Source organism: Euprymna scolopes, chromosome 4 (assembly GCF_053919585.1).
Source record: "Euprymna scolopes isolate OS-2025 chromosome 4, ASM5391958v1, whole genome shotgun sequence".
In the NCBI taxonomy this organism is placed as follows: Eukaryota; Metazoa; Mollusca; class Cephalopoda; order Sepiida; family Sepiolidae; genus Euprymna; species Euprymna scolopes.
This window is the reverse complement of record NC_136485.1, coordinates 82,742,599-82,756,260: the sequence shown is the minus strand read 5'-3', so window position 1 is coordinate 82,756,260 and position 13,662 is coordinate 82,742,599. Positions and strand designations below refer to the sequence as shown.

At 33.4% G+C, this 13,662-nt stretch overlaps 1 protein-coding gene across 1 annotated transcript in view; it reads left to right on the top strand.

Annotated features, from left to right (window-relative positions):
- The window catches only part of LOC145272940 (chordin-like), a 223,255-nt gene that overhangs the window by 112,220 nt on the left and 97,373 nt on the right, over positions 1 to 13,662 (top strand). Inside the window, exon 2 of the mRNA XM_080127055.1 lies at positions 6,484 to 6,584. Within this exon, the coding sequence (XP_079983181.1) occupies positions 6,484 to 6,584 (101 nt within the window). The remainder of the gene's footprint in view (positions 1 to 6,483; positions 6,585 to 13,662) is intronic.

Below are 13,662 nucleotides of genomic sequence, written 5' to 3'. Positions count from 1 at the left end.
TCAAAATATGTTTTCTTAATACAAAAGTTCGTTCGCTCTCCTTTTTTTTTTTGTTGTTGTTATTTCTGTTCGTGCAATGTCCTTTCTACGATGCTTTTCTTTATCTCAACTGGAACATACATCGGTTTTACTCTTCTGAAAGCAGAAAGTACCCTCATACTTTAAGCAATATGAAACTCATTAAAAAGTACCTTATGTGTCTCACTATATACTAGTATTTCTATATTGGTGATAATCATTTCTTTTCAATGCATGCTATAAATAAGCAGTGTCGTCACACTATAATTAGACGGCATGTTTATTTATGGTTCAATATATTAAATGCAATGAACATTGTAACGGAGTGATCTCTGTTCGAATAACGAAAATTGCCGATTGCATTATTGCAAACCGATGCCGAATCACATTTAATTTTACGAGGAAACTAAATTACATAAAATATAATTGAAAAAAAAAATGGAAAAATCAATTGTAATAAGTGATATCCTCCTGAGGATTGAAGGTTACATCCTCAGTGTGGGCGACCGAAAAATACAACTGCGAATTACTTAGGACCTCTATCCAATCATGGCTGACGGAACAAGAGCATGCTACCTCCGTGAAGTAAATTCCCGAGTTTGACAGAAACGTTCCAGAGTTCGACAAGATACACCTGAAGAAGGTCAGGAATTATATCGATCGAAACGTTGTGAAAATGACACTCAAGATGAGAACAGTAGTCCAATGAATCCAAATGATACGAATAAGCAATCCTCATCGCAAAAATTCAGAAACGTCTTACCATTTCTTGTGTATATCAGCTGTGTTCCAATATTCATAATGATCGGTTAATTTATTTATATTACACATTTACATGTACAGATGGTGGCTTCCCTCCGTCTTGACAGATTATGTTAGCTGTACTGTAAGGGTGACTACGCATGGTATTTTTGTGACAATAGTTGCACAATCTCCAACCAGATTTCTCCTTGGTCGACATTGTTAAATACAAGCTGTAAGTGGAGGTGCAGGACGACTGTAAACCGAGATAAGCGGAGAGCACATGTAGCGCCTAGAATTCCCAAAAGAAAAGATCCAGCTTGTCAACGTACTTATGCAGTATGACATGTACATAAATAAACACCTGCATATACCATTTTATGAATAGATTTAACTAAAATGCACTGTCCATAACTATATGTGCATATGTATATATATATTAAAAAATTTGACTCATGTCCAGGTAATCTACACTTAAAATTTCAGCTGCTAAAACTCAAAATTGGCGGAGGAGTTTAGTAGAGTCTGCAAAGGTCAAGTCTTTAAACCATGACCTCTTGGTAGCCAAATTTTCGCCCAAAAACTTCTTGCTGCGTGTATAAATATGTAACATTTCAAATGTTTAAATCCGAAATTGGTTGAATAGTTTGCTAGACTCCGTAAAGATCAAATCTTTTGAACTTTGACCCCTTGGCAGCCAAATTCTCGGCCACAAACCGATTTAAAAGTTTACACTATGTCTGAATACACTTTATGTAAAATTTTAAATGTTTAGACCAAAAATTGGCTGAGTAATTTGGTAGAGACATAAGAAGTCAAATTTTTTTTAACTTTGACCCTAATTTTGACCCCTTGAAATTTAATGTTTTAGGCTCAAATCAAGTTAAAAAGTTTCATCGATTTCCAAGTAACCCATATCTAAAATTTCAAATGTGTAAACATCTTATATCAAATCTCATGTCTATAGACTGAAAATTGGCAAAGTAATTTGGTAGGGAAATCTATACACACAGACACATACAAAATTTCACTTCTACAGATGTACTAGCAGTCCAGCCCGACTTTGCTCGGTCTCTGTGAACTGTTCATAACTTTATGTTTATATGTATATGTATATTATAAAGTTTGACTCATGTCCAGATAACCTACATTAAAATGTCTAGTGTTTAGACCCGAAATTGGTGGATGAGTTTGGTAGCATCTGCAAAGGTGAAGTCTTAAAACCTTTACCTCTTGACAGCAAAATTTTCGCCCCAAAACTGATTCCTGCTAACTTGAGGTTAATAATTTTGACCTCTTAAAGTTTAAAAAGTTTGACCCATGTCCAAGTAAGCTACATCTAAAGTTTTACGTGTTTAGATCCAAAATTGGGGGAGGAGTTTGGTAGAGTTTTCAAAGGTCAAATTGTTGAACTGTGATCACCAATTTTGTCCGAAAATCGATTAAAGACTTTACCAAATCTCAATACCCCTTATATCAAATCTCGAGTTTGTAGACTGAAAATTGACAGTGTAGTTTGGTATGGAAATGTACACACACACAGACATAGGCAATTTAGCTTTCATAGATATAGATTTTTGCTTTATGTGCCCATAACCAATCTTCAAACAATTGCACTATGACAAGTGTATATGCTTTATCATTTACGATTCCTAAGAAATCGATCCCTTTTAGAAAGACAAATTATTTTATAGAGATGATATTATATAGAGATATCCTCTATCTATCTATCTATAAAGTTAAGTTTTTCCTCAATCTGACATTGAAATTAAAAACCTACTTTTTCTATTTAAACATTTTTAAAACGAACGTTTTAATATACTCAGTCATGGGTATGCGAGGGACTACACGAAAGATTATTAATTTTCATATTCTTCGGAAACGAGCGTTAATTAATTTATTCATTTGTTATGGTATTTATTAAACAATTCGGTTACGTTTATTTTTACATTGAATTTTATGCATTGTTTCTATATTATGAATAAGTGTGTAGATTGTACGATGAAAACATTCTAGCGCACGAAAATACAACTGACCTTGCCGGTGTGTTTGTGAAAAGTATCTATCAAACTCCTCTCTGAATATTTTTTTTAGGTTTTTTTTCTGTGCATGAGCTAATTAAAATTTATAGGTTAAAACATTATTTTTGGCAGGTTTTTGTATAGGTAAGGATTTAGGTCATGCACTAACGGATAAGGCATGAGAGCTATATGTTTTAGTTTGATTCTTAGCTAATGGCAAGCAAGCATTTTTTTTTACTTTTGAAATCACTGCTACATATCAGTTACAATCAAATAATCGATAGATAAGTAGCTCTGTTATAATGAATAGAAAATCAATTCCTATTCGCAACCGCGAGGGACGTCTTATTAATGCAGTTAACTTATGAATTTTCTAATATTTCTTTTCTAGATGCAAGTGCTAATATTATATTTATATCAGCTTTTAATCTTTATTTTTATTCCATTGTTTTATTAATTGCGTAAATGTTTATCTCGTGGAAAGATGTACCAAATCTATCTGGCAAGTTCCTTTGGTATATATATTTTATTTATGTGCCTATATAGAAGATGGCTTTCTATATGGTAGGAACATCTCCAGAGAAGATCCTAACTTACCCTATATGTGCTTCCGGGTTGGACTAGCTCAAACTACTGCATTTATATTTGCTCTCTATCGCCCCCACAACAGCGGAATTATATCTTCAAAAGAATATCTGAGAAAATTGACCACGCCCTATCTGCTTATCCTTCAGCTAATATTCATGTTTGTGGAGACTTCAGTGTTAACAATGTGGAATGGTTAACACTCAAACAAGACCGATGATGAGGTGAGGTTCTGTCATGATTCCTCCATTGATTATGACCTCACTCAGATTGTTCACAAACCCACCCGTGTTCCCGATACTGACGGCCAGTATTCAAGTCTCCTAGACCTCTTTCTCACAATTTCCCTGAACTGTGTTCAGCTTCTATTCTGTCTCCACTTGGATCTTCCGACCACTCACTTGTATCAGTTAAGATAAAAATGAATTGTAATAAGTCCGCAGATGTACCTCTCCATCGTACAGTATAGCGATACTCTATGGCTGACTGGGATAGCTTCCACACATTCATATCAGATCTACCTCTGCGTTCCGTGTTTAAAAAGGATGTGTCCTCTATAGTATCAGACCTGACAGAATGGTTAATTCTAGGTATAGACCGTTTCATACCCTCGAAAAAATTCCAGCAAAAACCTAATAGCCAGCCGTGGTTCTCTCCGGAATATGCTGCTGCTATTGCGCATAGAAATCACTTTTTTCATTGCTTCCAACGTAATAGATGTACTGAGACTAAAGCCGCATTCAGAACTGCCAGCAACCACTGTAAAAAAGTAATAAAGAACGCAAGAGAGTTGTATGCTCAGCTCGTCAACTCCAAAGTAGCTGAGTAGCGGCTTGATTCCCACCAGTTTTGGCAAATAGCAAACAGAATCCTTAACAGAAGCGTGTGCTCTATCCCAACTCTCATAAATGGACCTGAGGTAATCTCGTCAGCATCAGACAAAGCCAAACGCTTTGCCAAGAACTTTGCAGCTAATTCTAACCTTTGCGATCAAGGCTGCCAACCTCCAATATGTATAAGAAAAAATGCCATGTGATATACAAATATCTGTATGTGATGTTGCTAAGCTAATCAAAAATCTTGATTCCAGTAAAGCAACCGGCCCTGACGGTATTCCAATTATAGTACTCAAAAGACTTCAATCAGATCTTGCGCCCATCCTTACAAAACTGTTTAAATGTTGTCTTAAGTAGAATTGCTTCCCGTCACCCTGGAAAATCTCAGCAGTATGCCCCGTATTTAAGAATTCAGGTGATCGCTCATCTCTTATTGAGGCCAATGAATCTCCTGTGCGTCCTGAGTAAGTTGCTGGAATCTGTGTTAAATAGAGAAGTGATCAATAGCAAAAATAACCTTCTTAGTGACACTCAATATGGTTTCCGTTCTGCTAGATCTACAGCAGATGTGCTTACAGTTATATCTCATAGGATTAGCGAATCTCTCGACAGAGGCAACCTTTCTAGGGCAGTTGCTCTTGACATATCAAAGGGTTTTGATAGAGTATGCCATAAAGGTTTACTTTACAAAATCTCCAGATACTGTATAGCTGGAAATGTCTTCTCAATTATTAAATAATTTTTTTCTGATAGGTTCATAAGGGTAGTGGTTGATGGGCAGAAATCAGAAGCTCACAGTATTAATGCTGGAGTCCCCCAGAGGTCCATCCTGGGCCGAACTCTCTTCCTGATTTATATTAATGATATTCCAATTCACATCCTTACATCACTTGTAGACATCTATGCTGATTACACTACTATCTATGGTAGTAAATCTAATACCGTAAACGACCAAGTTCTCTCTAATTATCTTTCCTCTGATCTGTGGCAAGTGGTACAATGGAGAAACAGGTGGTTTGTTACGTTTAATGCATCTAAAACCAAGCTGTTATCTCTAAATCTTCAACGCTCTGATCTCCATCTGGCATTAATTGAAATGAATGGCTCTCGTTTTGGGGAGGCCTCATGTTTTGACAAGCTTCTGGGCTTGACCTTTACTCCTGATCTTAAATGGAACACATACATTAAATCCGTTGCCAAGGCCGCTGGAAAAATGGTGGGATCCTTCTATCGATCCAGTAGATATCTCACTGCTGATGCAATTCTCTATATATATCAGAGCCAGGTACGTTCAAGGATGGAGTACTGTTGCCACATCTGGGCAGGAGTTGCTAGAAAGGACTTATCCTGACTTGATAGAGTTCAAAATAGACTTCGTAGCCCTGTGGTGGATGTCTTTTTTCTTCCCTGCAACCTCTTTCTCATAGAAGAGATGTTGCGAGTTTGTCTCTACTATATCGTTATTTTCATGGCAAGTGCTCTGCTGAGCTCCAATCTATGGTCCCCTCACACCAAACTTTCACAAGAAACACCCGTCTAGCAGAAAACACTATTAATAATTTCCCCCACTCTTTATCTGTGACAACCTAAGCGTAGATTCCATGAGCAAAGATTCGTTCTTAGAACTGCACGCCTATGGAATTGTCTTCCGTTTTTCTGCTTTCCAGCTAACAACAACATGGTTCTCTTCAAGTCTAACGTAAACAAGTTTTTGATGAGCTGTTTCATATAAGTTAACAAATTTACCGAATCTCCATTACTAACGGTTAATATATTGTTCGATTTCTACTGTACACTCTTTAACCCTTATCCTCGAATGGCCTCTTGGCCTTGATAAGTGGTGATGTCTATGTAAAAAAAGGAAATTTGCATGAATTATAATATGCGGCCTGTTATTATTGATATAAGATACAGCTTATATATATATATATATATATATATATATATATATATATATATATATATATATATATATATATATGTTTCGCATAGTGATAATCACTGAAGGTTTTATTATCCATTAATTATTTTAGTTTTTCTTTTACATAAGTTTACTTTCGACTCAGGTTTTTGTTTGCTGTTATTATTTGATCCGACCCTCTTGTGTTGTATAAAGATCCAAATAAATGCTTGTACCTGGATGAATAATTCGGCTTTTCTCTACTTTTCTGTTCGCTTCATGTTATACCGTCTCACTATACGAATTATCTTATGCTTTGTGTCATAATGCATGTGTTACATGACAACATATTAAACTATAATTATTTTCTGAATCATTATAGGGTGCGTCCTCGGGGGCATCTCTTATAAGCTTTCTGAGAAATGGAGTCTCGAGATGGAAGAAGCTGACATGAAATATTGCGTTAAATGCATCTGTATTCCGGTAAGTAAAAACTGCTTCTAATATAACGAATGTAAAATTAATGGAAACAAGTATGCTCCACAAGTGTTTGCACTAGTATTTATGGCCATCTATTATATAAATCTTATCTGTTTGTTTAAATGTATGTATGTATGTATGTATGTATGTATGTTGGATTGTGTTTACGTTTGATTCGATCGCCGATTTTATTTGTGAAATAATGTGCGAAATAGTCCACATCATCATCATTTTCTACTGCAAAAGTGTAAGTCTCAACCAAAATTTTATTTCTTTGAAAAAAAAAAAAAAGTGTAAGCGTCTTTAATGCATGACAGTTGCATTGTGTTTACGTTTGATTCAGTCGTCGATTTTATTTGTGAAATAATGTGTGAAATTGTCCACATCATCATCATTTTCTACTGAAAAAGTGTAAGTCTTAACCAAACTTTTTATTTTAAAAAAAGTGTAAGCGTCTTTAATACATGGCAGTTGTATTGTGTTTACGTTTGATTCGGTCGTCGATTTTATCTATGAAATAATGTGTGAAATGATCCACATCATCATTATCTACTACAGAAGGGTTAGTCTTATACACAATTTTTTTGTAAAAATAAGAACAAGTTGTAAATCCGTGCCTTTTTTCTTTTTTTTTTTTTGTCAATCTCATTTAATCGTGCTTATCACCATAATCGTCGTTCTGATCATTGAGTAATGAAGACTTTTGGAATGTTCCTTCATGTGTATTATGTGTACGTGTGTATGTTTTCATGTGTGTGCACATGCATATGTATGTTGCCATACATCTGTATGTATGCATGTGTTTATTTCCATGTGTGTGGGGGTGGAGAGAGTTCCCGTAAGCCGTGGTGAAGGCAACCCCTCGAGGTAAAGCAAATCTCTGATTTAAAAAAAAACACAAAGTGGAAGACCAGTACCCGCATTAAGCTGGCCTGCAATTATACTTTTAGCTGGCTATCTTGCTCTTGCTTGTAGCTGGATGTCAACATTTGGAGTCGAGAGAGAGATTTAGCTGCCGTACAAAGCTAAAACTCTGTAATATCATCTTTGTATAGATACTCCCTCAGGTATTTGTCTCTAAAAAAAGTCCTGTGGCGATAAAAAAGTTGTGACGTGTGCAGGCCTGAAATGCTCGATGCATGTAATAATCGATCGTCCACCATTATATGTATCTATGTATATATGTATGTATATGTGTATGTATATTCATATATGTACATGTGTGTATATGTATTTATATCTATGTGTATATGTATGTATATGTGTATGTGTGTATATATGTTTGCGTGTTTGCGGGTATATACATTTATATATGTTTGTATGCATGTATGTGTATATATATGCATATATGTGTTTATGTGTATGTATGCACATATGTGTGTATGTGTATGTATGTATATGTATGTGTATATGTGCATGTGTATTATGCATGTATGCGTGTATGCGTATGAATGCATATATGTGTATGTGTATGTATATGTAGGTAAGTGTATGTATATAGATGTGCATATGTGTACCTATATGTATGCGTGTAAGTATTTGTATATATGTGTGTACATGTTGATGTATATGTATGTATATGTGTAAGTATGCATGTGAGTACGTAAATGTATGCATGTGTGTTATGCATTGCGTATGTATATAGTTATATATGAGCGTATGTTTATAGATATGTATGTATGTATGCGTGTATATATTTATATGTATGTATGCCAATGACCGTATTGTGTATGTTTGCACGTGTGTATGTATGTATATGTGTGTGTGCGTATTATGTATTTTATATGTATGTATGTTTGTGATATGCATGTGTGAATGTGTATGCATGTCTACATATGTATGTGTGCGTGCGTGTATATATATATATATATATATATATATATGCATGTATAACAATGACCGTGTGAATTCGCCGACAGGACTAAATGTCATTTTCGGGCTCATGAATTTTCAGTGTATCAGGGAGTGGCAATCGTCTGACAAGACGTTGCAATCATCATGTATGTATGTATGTATGTATGTACGCGTGTATATATGTATATGTATGTATGCCAATGACCGTCTTGTGTATGTTTTCACGTGTGTATGTATGTATATGTATGTGTGCGTATTAGGTATTGTGTATGTATATATGTGTGTGATATGCATGTGTGTATGTGTATGTATGTGTATATATGTATGTGTGTGTGCGTGTATATATATATGTATGTATACCAATGACCGTCTTCAGTCTCATGTCTGCTTGAACATGTGAATTCGCCGGCAGAATTAAATGTCATTTTCGGGCTCATGAAATTTCAGTCTCTGAGGAAGTGGCACTCGTCTGACAAGACGTTGCAATCATTATGTATGTATGTATGTATGTATGTATGTATGTACGCATACAACTTTCGACAAAGGCGATGGATTTCCACAAGATCGGTAACATTTTGAAGATCGAACCTTCCGACGACAAATACCGAAATATTGGCTAAAAAGCATTAATTCCTTCACCCTCAATTGGGTACTTTTCTACAAGGAGGGGTCGCGTTCTTCGCGGAATATTTTCGAAAGTCATCCCCTCTTTTCGATTGGCTAGCCTTAATTTAAACCTTTACAACTTCCGGTTTGGCAATGGACGCAAAGGCAAAGAAGTCACGTTTTTTTTTTCCACGTTCTTTTTCCGCTTTGCGGTACGGGTTCGAACCCGCCTGCTTACTACCATATTTTTTTTTTTTTGCTCAACACACACCTCCAAACACCCGGGTAACACCGGTGATCCAGACTAGTATGATATAAAGTTTCAATGAAGATTTTAAAACGAAATAAGGAGGAAATAATATTAGACTGATAATTTATACAAAAAGAAAATAAATTAAAACGATTCCATCATAATTGAATTAAGAATAATAAAAACGAAAGAATATAGAAATAGAGTGAGGACTAGTTTTTAAAAAAAATATTTCAGACGTTAGCAGGTTGTTTGATGTGCTATTTATTTTGTCTCTTTTGCATGACACTTGAAATGGTTTAGTCCAGCGGATTTCTTTCGCTAACCTTTTACATGACAATAAATATTTATATTTGTAGAAAGAGATACCCATTAGTCTTTATTATAGACTTTAGTTTTGACACATAACCAGCTGGTACAGAAATGTCAACTCTTGCACAGTAAAGCTAGCAGGACATCCAGCGAAATTTCTTAATGTTCCGAAAATTCTAAATTTGCGGTTTGAAAAATATTTATATTTATATTTCAGTAATCTATTTTAAAATATGGAATTGTGTATTAATTGTTATTTTGCAAAGAGCAGATATAATCGTTGATGTCACTAAAACATTTATTCCAACTTTTAAATGGAAATAAAGTTGTAATAAGGTGTATACGAGAATAGTTATTTTCCAATCTGACATGTGCAACGTTATTAGTGCAAGTCATTAAGACAAGTTATTATTTGATACACAACTCTGATACATTTGAATTATATTATACCCCTTTAAAAACTTTAAATACTTGCAAATGAAGGTCATATATTCTGATTATTGATTATATATAATATTTAGTATAATTTCGCAAAACTTCTAGGTATTTGAATGTTTACAAGAGCTCACAGCGTAAAAATAAATTTAACTAAATATAGCCCATATTTTGTTTCTTTGTTACTCACATCTGGTCTGTGTGAATGAGGTTGCAGGAAGAGAAAAGAGCATCATCTATCAGGTTTCGAAGCTGGTTCTGAACTCTGTAAAGGCAGGACAGGGTGCTCTGACCAAAACATTGGTTTTAAAGACGACCATATTTTAATCAGCTGGAAAGCAGTCCTACGGAACAGAGTTCTAGTAGTTTTCAAGGAAGCCACGTTTAGGTTTAGGCAGAAATAGAAATTGGGGAAAACATTAATAGTGATTTTAGTTATACTAGCGTTTTTTTTGTGAAATTTGACAAAGAGTAGCTATGGGCTGGAGCTCAGACGAACACTTGTCTGTGTGTAAGAGGTTGCAGGAGAGAGAAACGGGCATCACCTATCAGGTTTCGAAGCTGGTTCTGAACTCTGTCAAGGCAGGACAGGGTGGTCTGATCAAGCCCTGCCCAGATTTGGCAGCTTTTGTGAGAATGCTGAAATAAATAAAAAATGGATCGACTAGAGACGCAAGTGACTGTCGCTCAAATTGCATAAAATGCTAAAGAAATCGATGGGTGTCGGGAGAACGCAAATGATTCGCATCAAGAATCGAAATGTGCTGGAAATTTGGGAAGACATGTTGTCATGCAAACTATTTAAGGTATCGTCTGTTGTTGCCGGTGAGTGATCATAGATAATATTATTAATGTGATAATATTAGTAGAAGAACTGCTTGGGAGTAGATGATGATGATGATGATGATGATGATGATAAATGGATTATATTCCTTTTATTTGTTAACAATAGTGTTTCTTGTGTCGTGCAAACTAATTTACTTGTATAATTTCAACGTCAGCAGTACAAAAGAAAAGGGTAATGTAAAACGACGCACCTTCGTCCTCCGCTTGTGTCGGCCAGAAGAGTAAGAGAGCGACGGAGGACGCTAACAGCGGAGGTCTCAACAGCGACATTTCCCTCATAAAAGCTATAAACAAGCCCGCCGGATGATGTAATCGACTCTCTTTTAGAAAGCGATATTTTCACATGAGTGCAGAGGGGGAGCCATCTTTAGCTGAAGATTTGTTCTTGTTAGGCGAGTGTAAATGAAAGCCAGAAAATGAACGAGAATTGAGGAGAGGCCTGTTAGAGTTTGCTGGGTGATAATGAGAAGGAATTGGGAATAATTTAAAACTAGGCTGGTCACTTTATTTAAGTGAGAGAAACGAAGGAAAGATAAAGGAACGAGCAGATATGGAACTACAGCAAGAACGTAAAAAAGGACGGGGAAAAGATACGGAGACAGAATAAAAAGCGAGATCAAAAAAAGAAATAAAAAGAAACAGAGATATAGGCACAAGGACAGAAATACAGAACAAAAGAGAATGAAAGGAGACAAAAACCGGGAGAGCAATATATATATATATATATATATATATATATATATATATATATATATATATATATATATATATATATATATATATATATGGGGGGTATGTGTGTGTGAGAGAGAGAGAGAAAGTGTAAAGCGAAAGAGTCAATTCCAAACAGAAAAATGAAAAAATAAGGAAAAATGATATAGAGTATGCAGAATGAAAAAAAGAAGGATATAAGTACAAAAGTAACAAACAAAAACGAAAAAAATAATGGAGAATAGTGGAAAGGTAGAAAGAAAGAATTAAAAAAAAAACAGATGGACAAAAGAGAAAAGAAAGACAAGAAAAGGAAAGGACAAAGAAAAATACTAGGATAGTTAGAAAAAGGAACGTTGCAGAAAAATATTCAAATAAGAAATGAGAAAGAACTAAACTACAGAGTAACAATTATAAAAATGAAAAATTAAAATAAAAATTAAAAAAAAAAGAAATACTGTAGAAGTTGTCGGATAAAATACGCAAAATTAAATGTAACAAATAGAAAAGTATATAAATATATGCTCACAAATATTAGAGTTCGATCTTTTAAAAACATATATTCATGACGCAAGTTTGGTGATCGGTACGAGAGTATGGCATATCACATCTATCAGTTATTATTTTTATCATTATTATTATTATTATTATTATTATTATTATTATTATTATTATTGTTACTATGGTTATTATTATTATTATTATCACTGTTGTTGTTTTATTATTATTATCAATATTATTATTATTATTATTAATATTATTATTACCCTTATTATTACTAATATTATTATTATTGTTGTTGTGTTATTATTATTATTATTATTATCAATATTATTATTATTATCAAGAATAATAATATTATTATTATCATTGTTATTATCATTATCATTATTATTATTGTTATTATTATTATCAATAGTATTATTATTGTTGTTGTTGTTGTTATTATTATTATCAGTATTAATATTATTATTAATATTATTATCATTATCATTATCATTATTATTATTATTATTATTATTATTATTATTACTATCATTATTATTATCATTATTATTATTATTATTATTATTATTATTAATATTATTATTGTGGTCGTTGCTATTATTATTATTATTATTATTATTATTATTATTATTATCATTGTTATTATAAACTTTATTTGAAAGGATATCCAACCTCCTTCTGTATATGGTCTGTTGTCTTGATTCAGCTGTCTTCCGATTTTCTGAGTTCATTTTCATCTAACTATAGTATATGTCTATTACAATTAACACCCAAACATGATTTTTTAAATTTTCTTTTATAGTATGTTGTAATTCTAAATTTAATTACGTAACGAAACAATATATCAATTACTATACCAAGATCAGATATTTAAAACAAATGCAAACGAACTTAATGCAGCAGTTTTTTTTAAATAGATGTTACCTCGCACTATGTTTTTTTTTTTTTGTTATCAAAAAAAAAAGTCCGAAGTGAGTTAACTTTTATTTTTACACATTTTTACACATTTATTACTGAATATTCATTTTACTTAAAATTTATAAAGAAAAGTGATCATTCTCTTTTTGAAAGTATAATTTCTTTATATCTTGGAAACTACCCGTTTTCTGGAATTTTAAACGTTATTTTTTGTTTTAAACACCCTCGAAAACCTATGGTACTGGTAATTTTAAAGGAGTGGAAAAATATTGCAACTTTACCAATGTTTTAATCATAGCCATTTGTTTTCCTGGTTTTGCATATGAATTACAAATTATCTGATATTTCCCCAAAATATGATGGAGGGCAGACTAAAAACTTGCTGCTATAGTTTCAAATGATCTGAATTAACAGCAAGAGGAGATTTGATTGCAAATATTTCTCATATGTTATATCTCCCCTCTTTGGTTTTCATAAAGTAAATTTACATAAAGTAAATTTCACAATGTATAACGTTTATTTGATACTGAATATATTTATAACCGTACCCTATTTTCAAACCAGGGTAGATATAATATATAAGAAATATTTGAAATCAAGTCTCCCATTGCTATTATTTCAGATCATTTGAAACAATAGCAG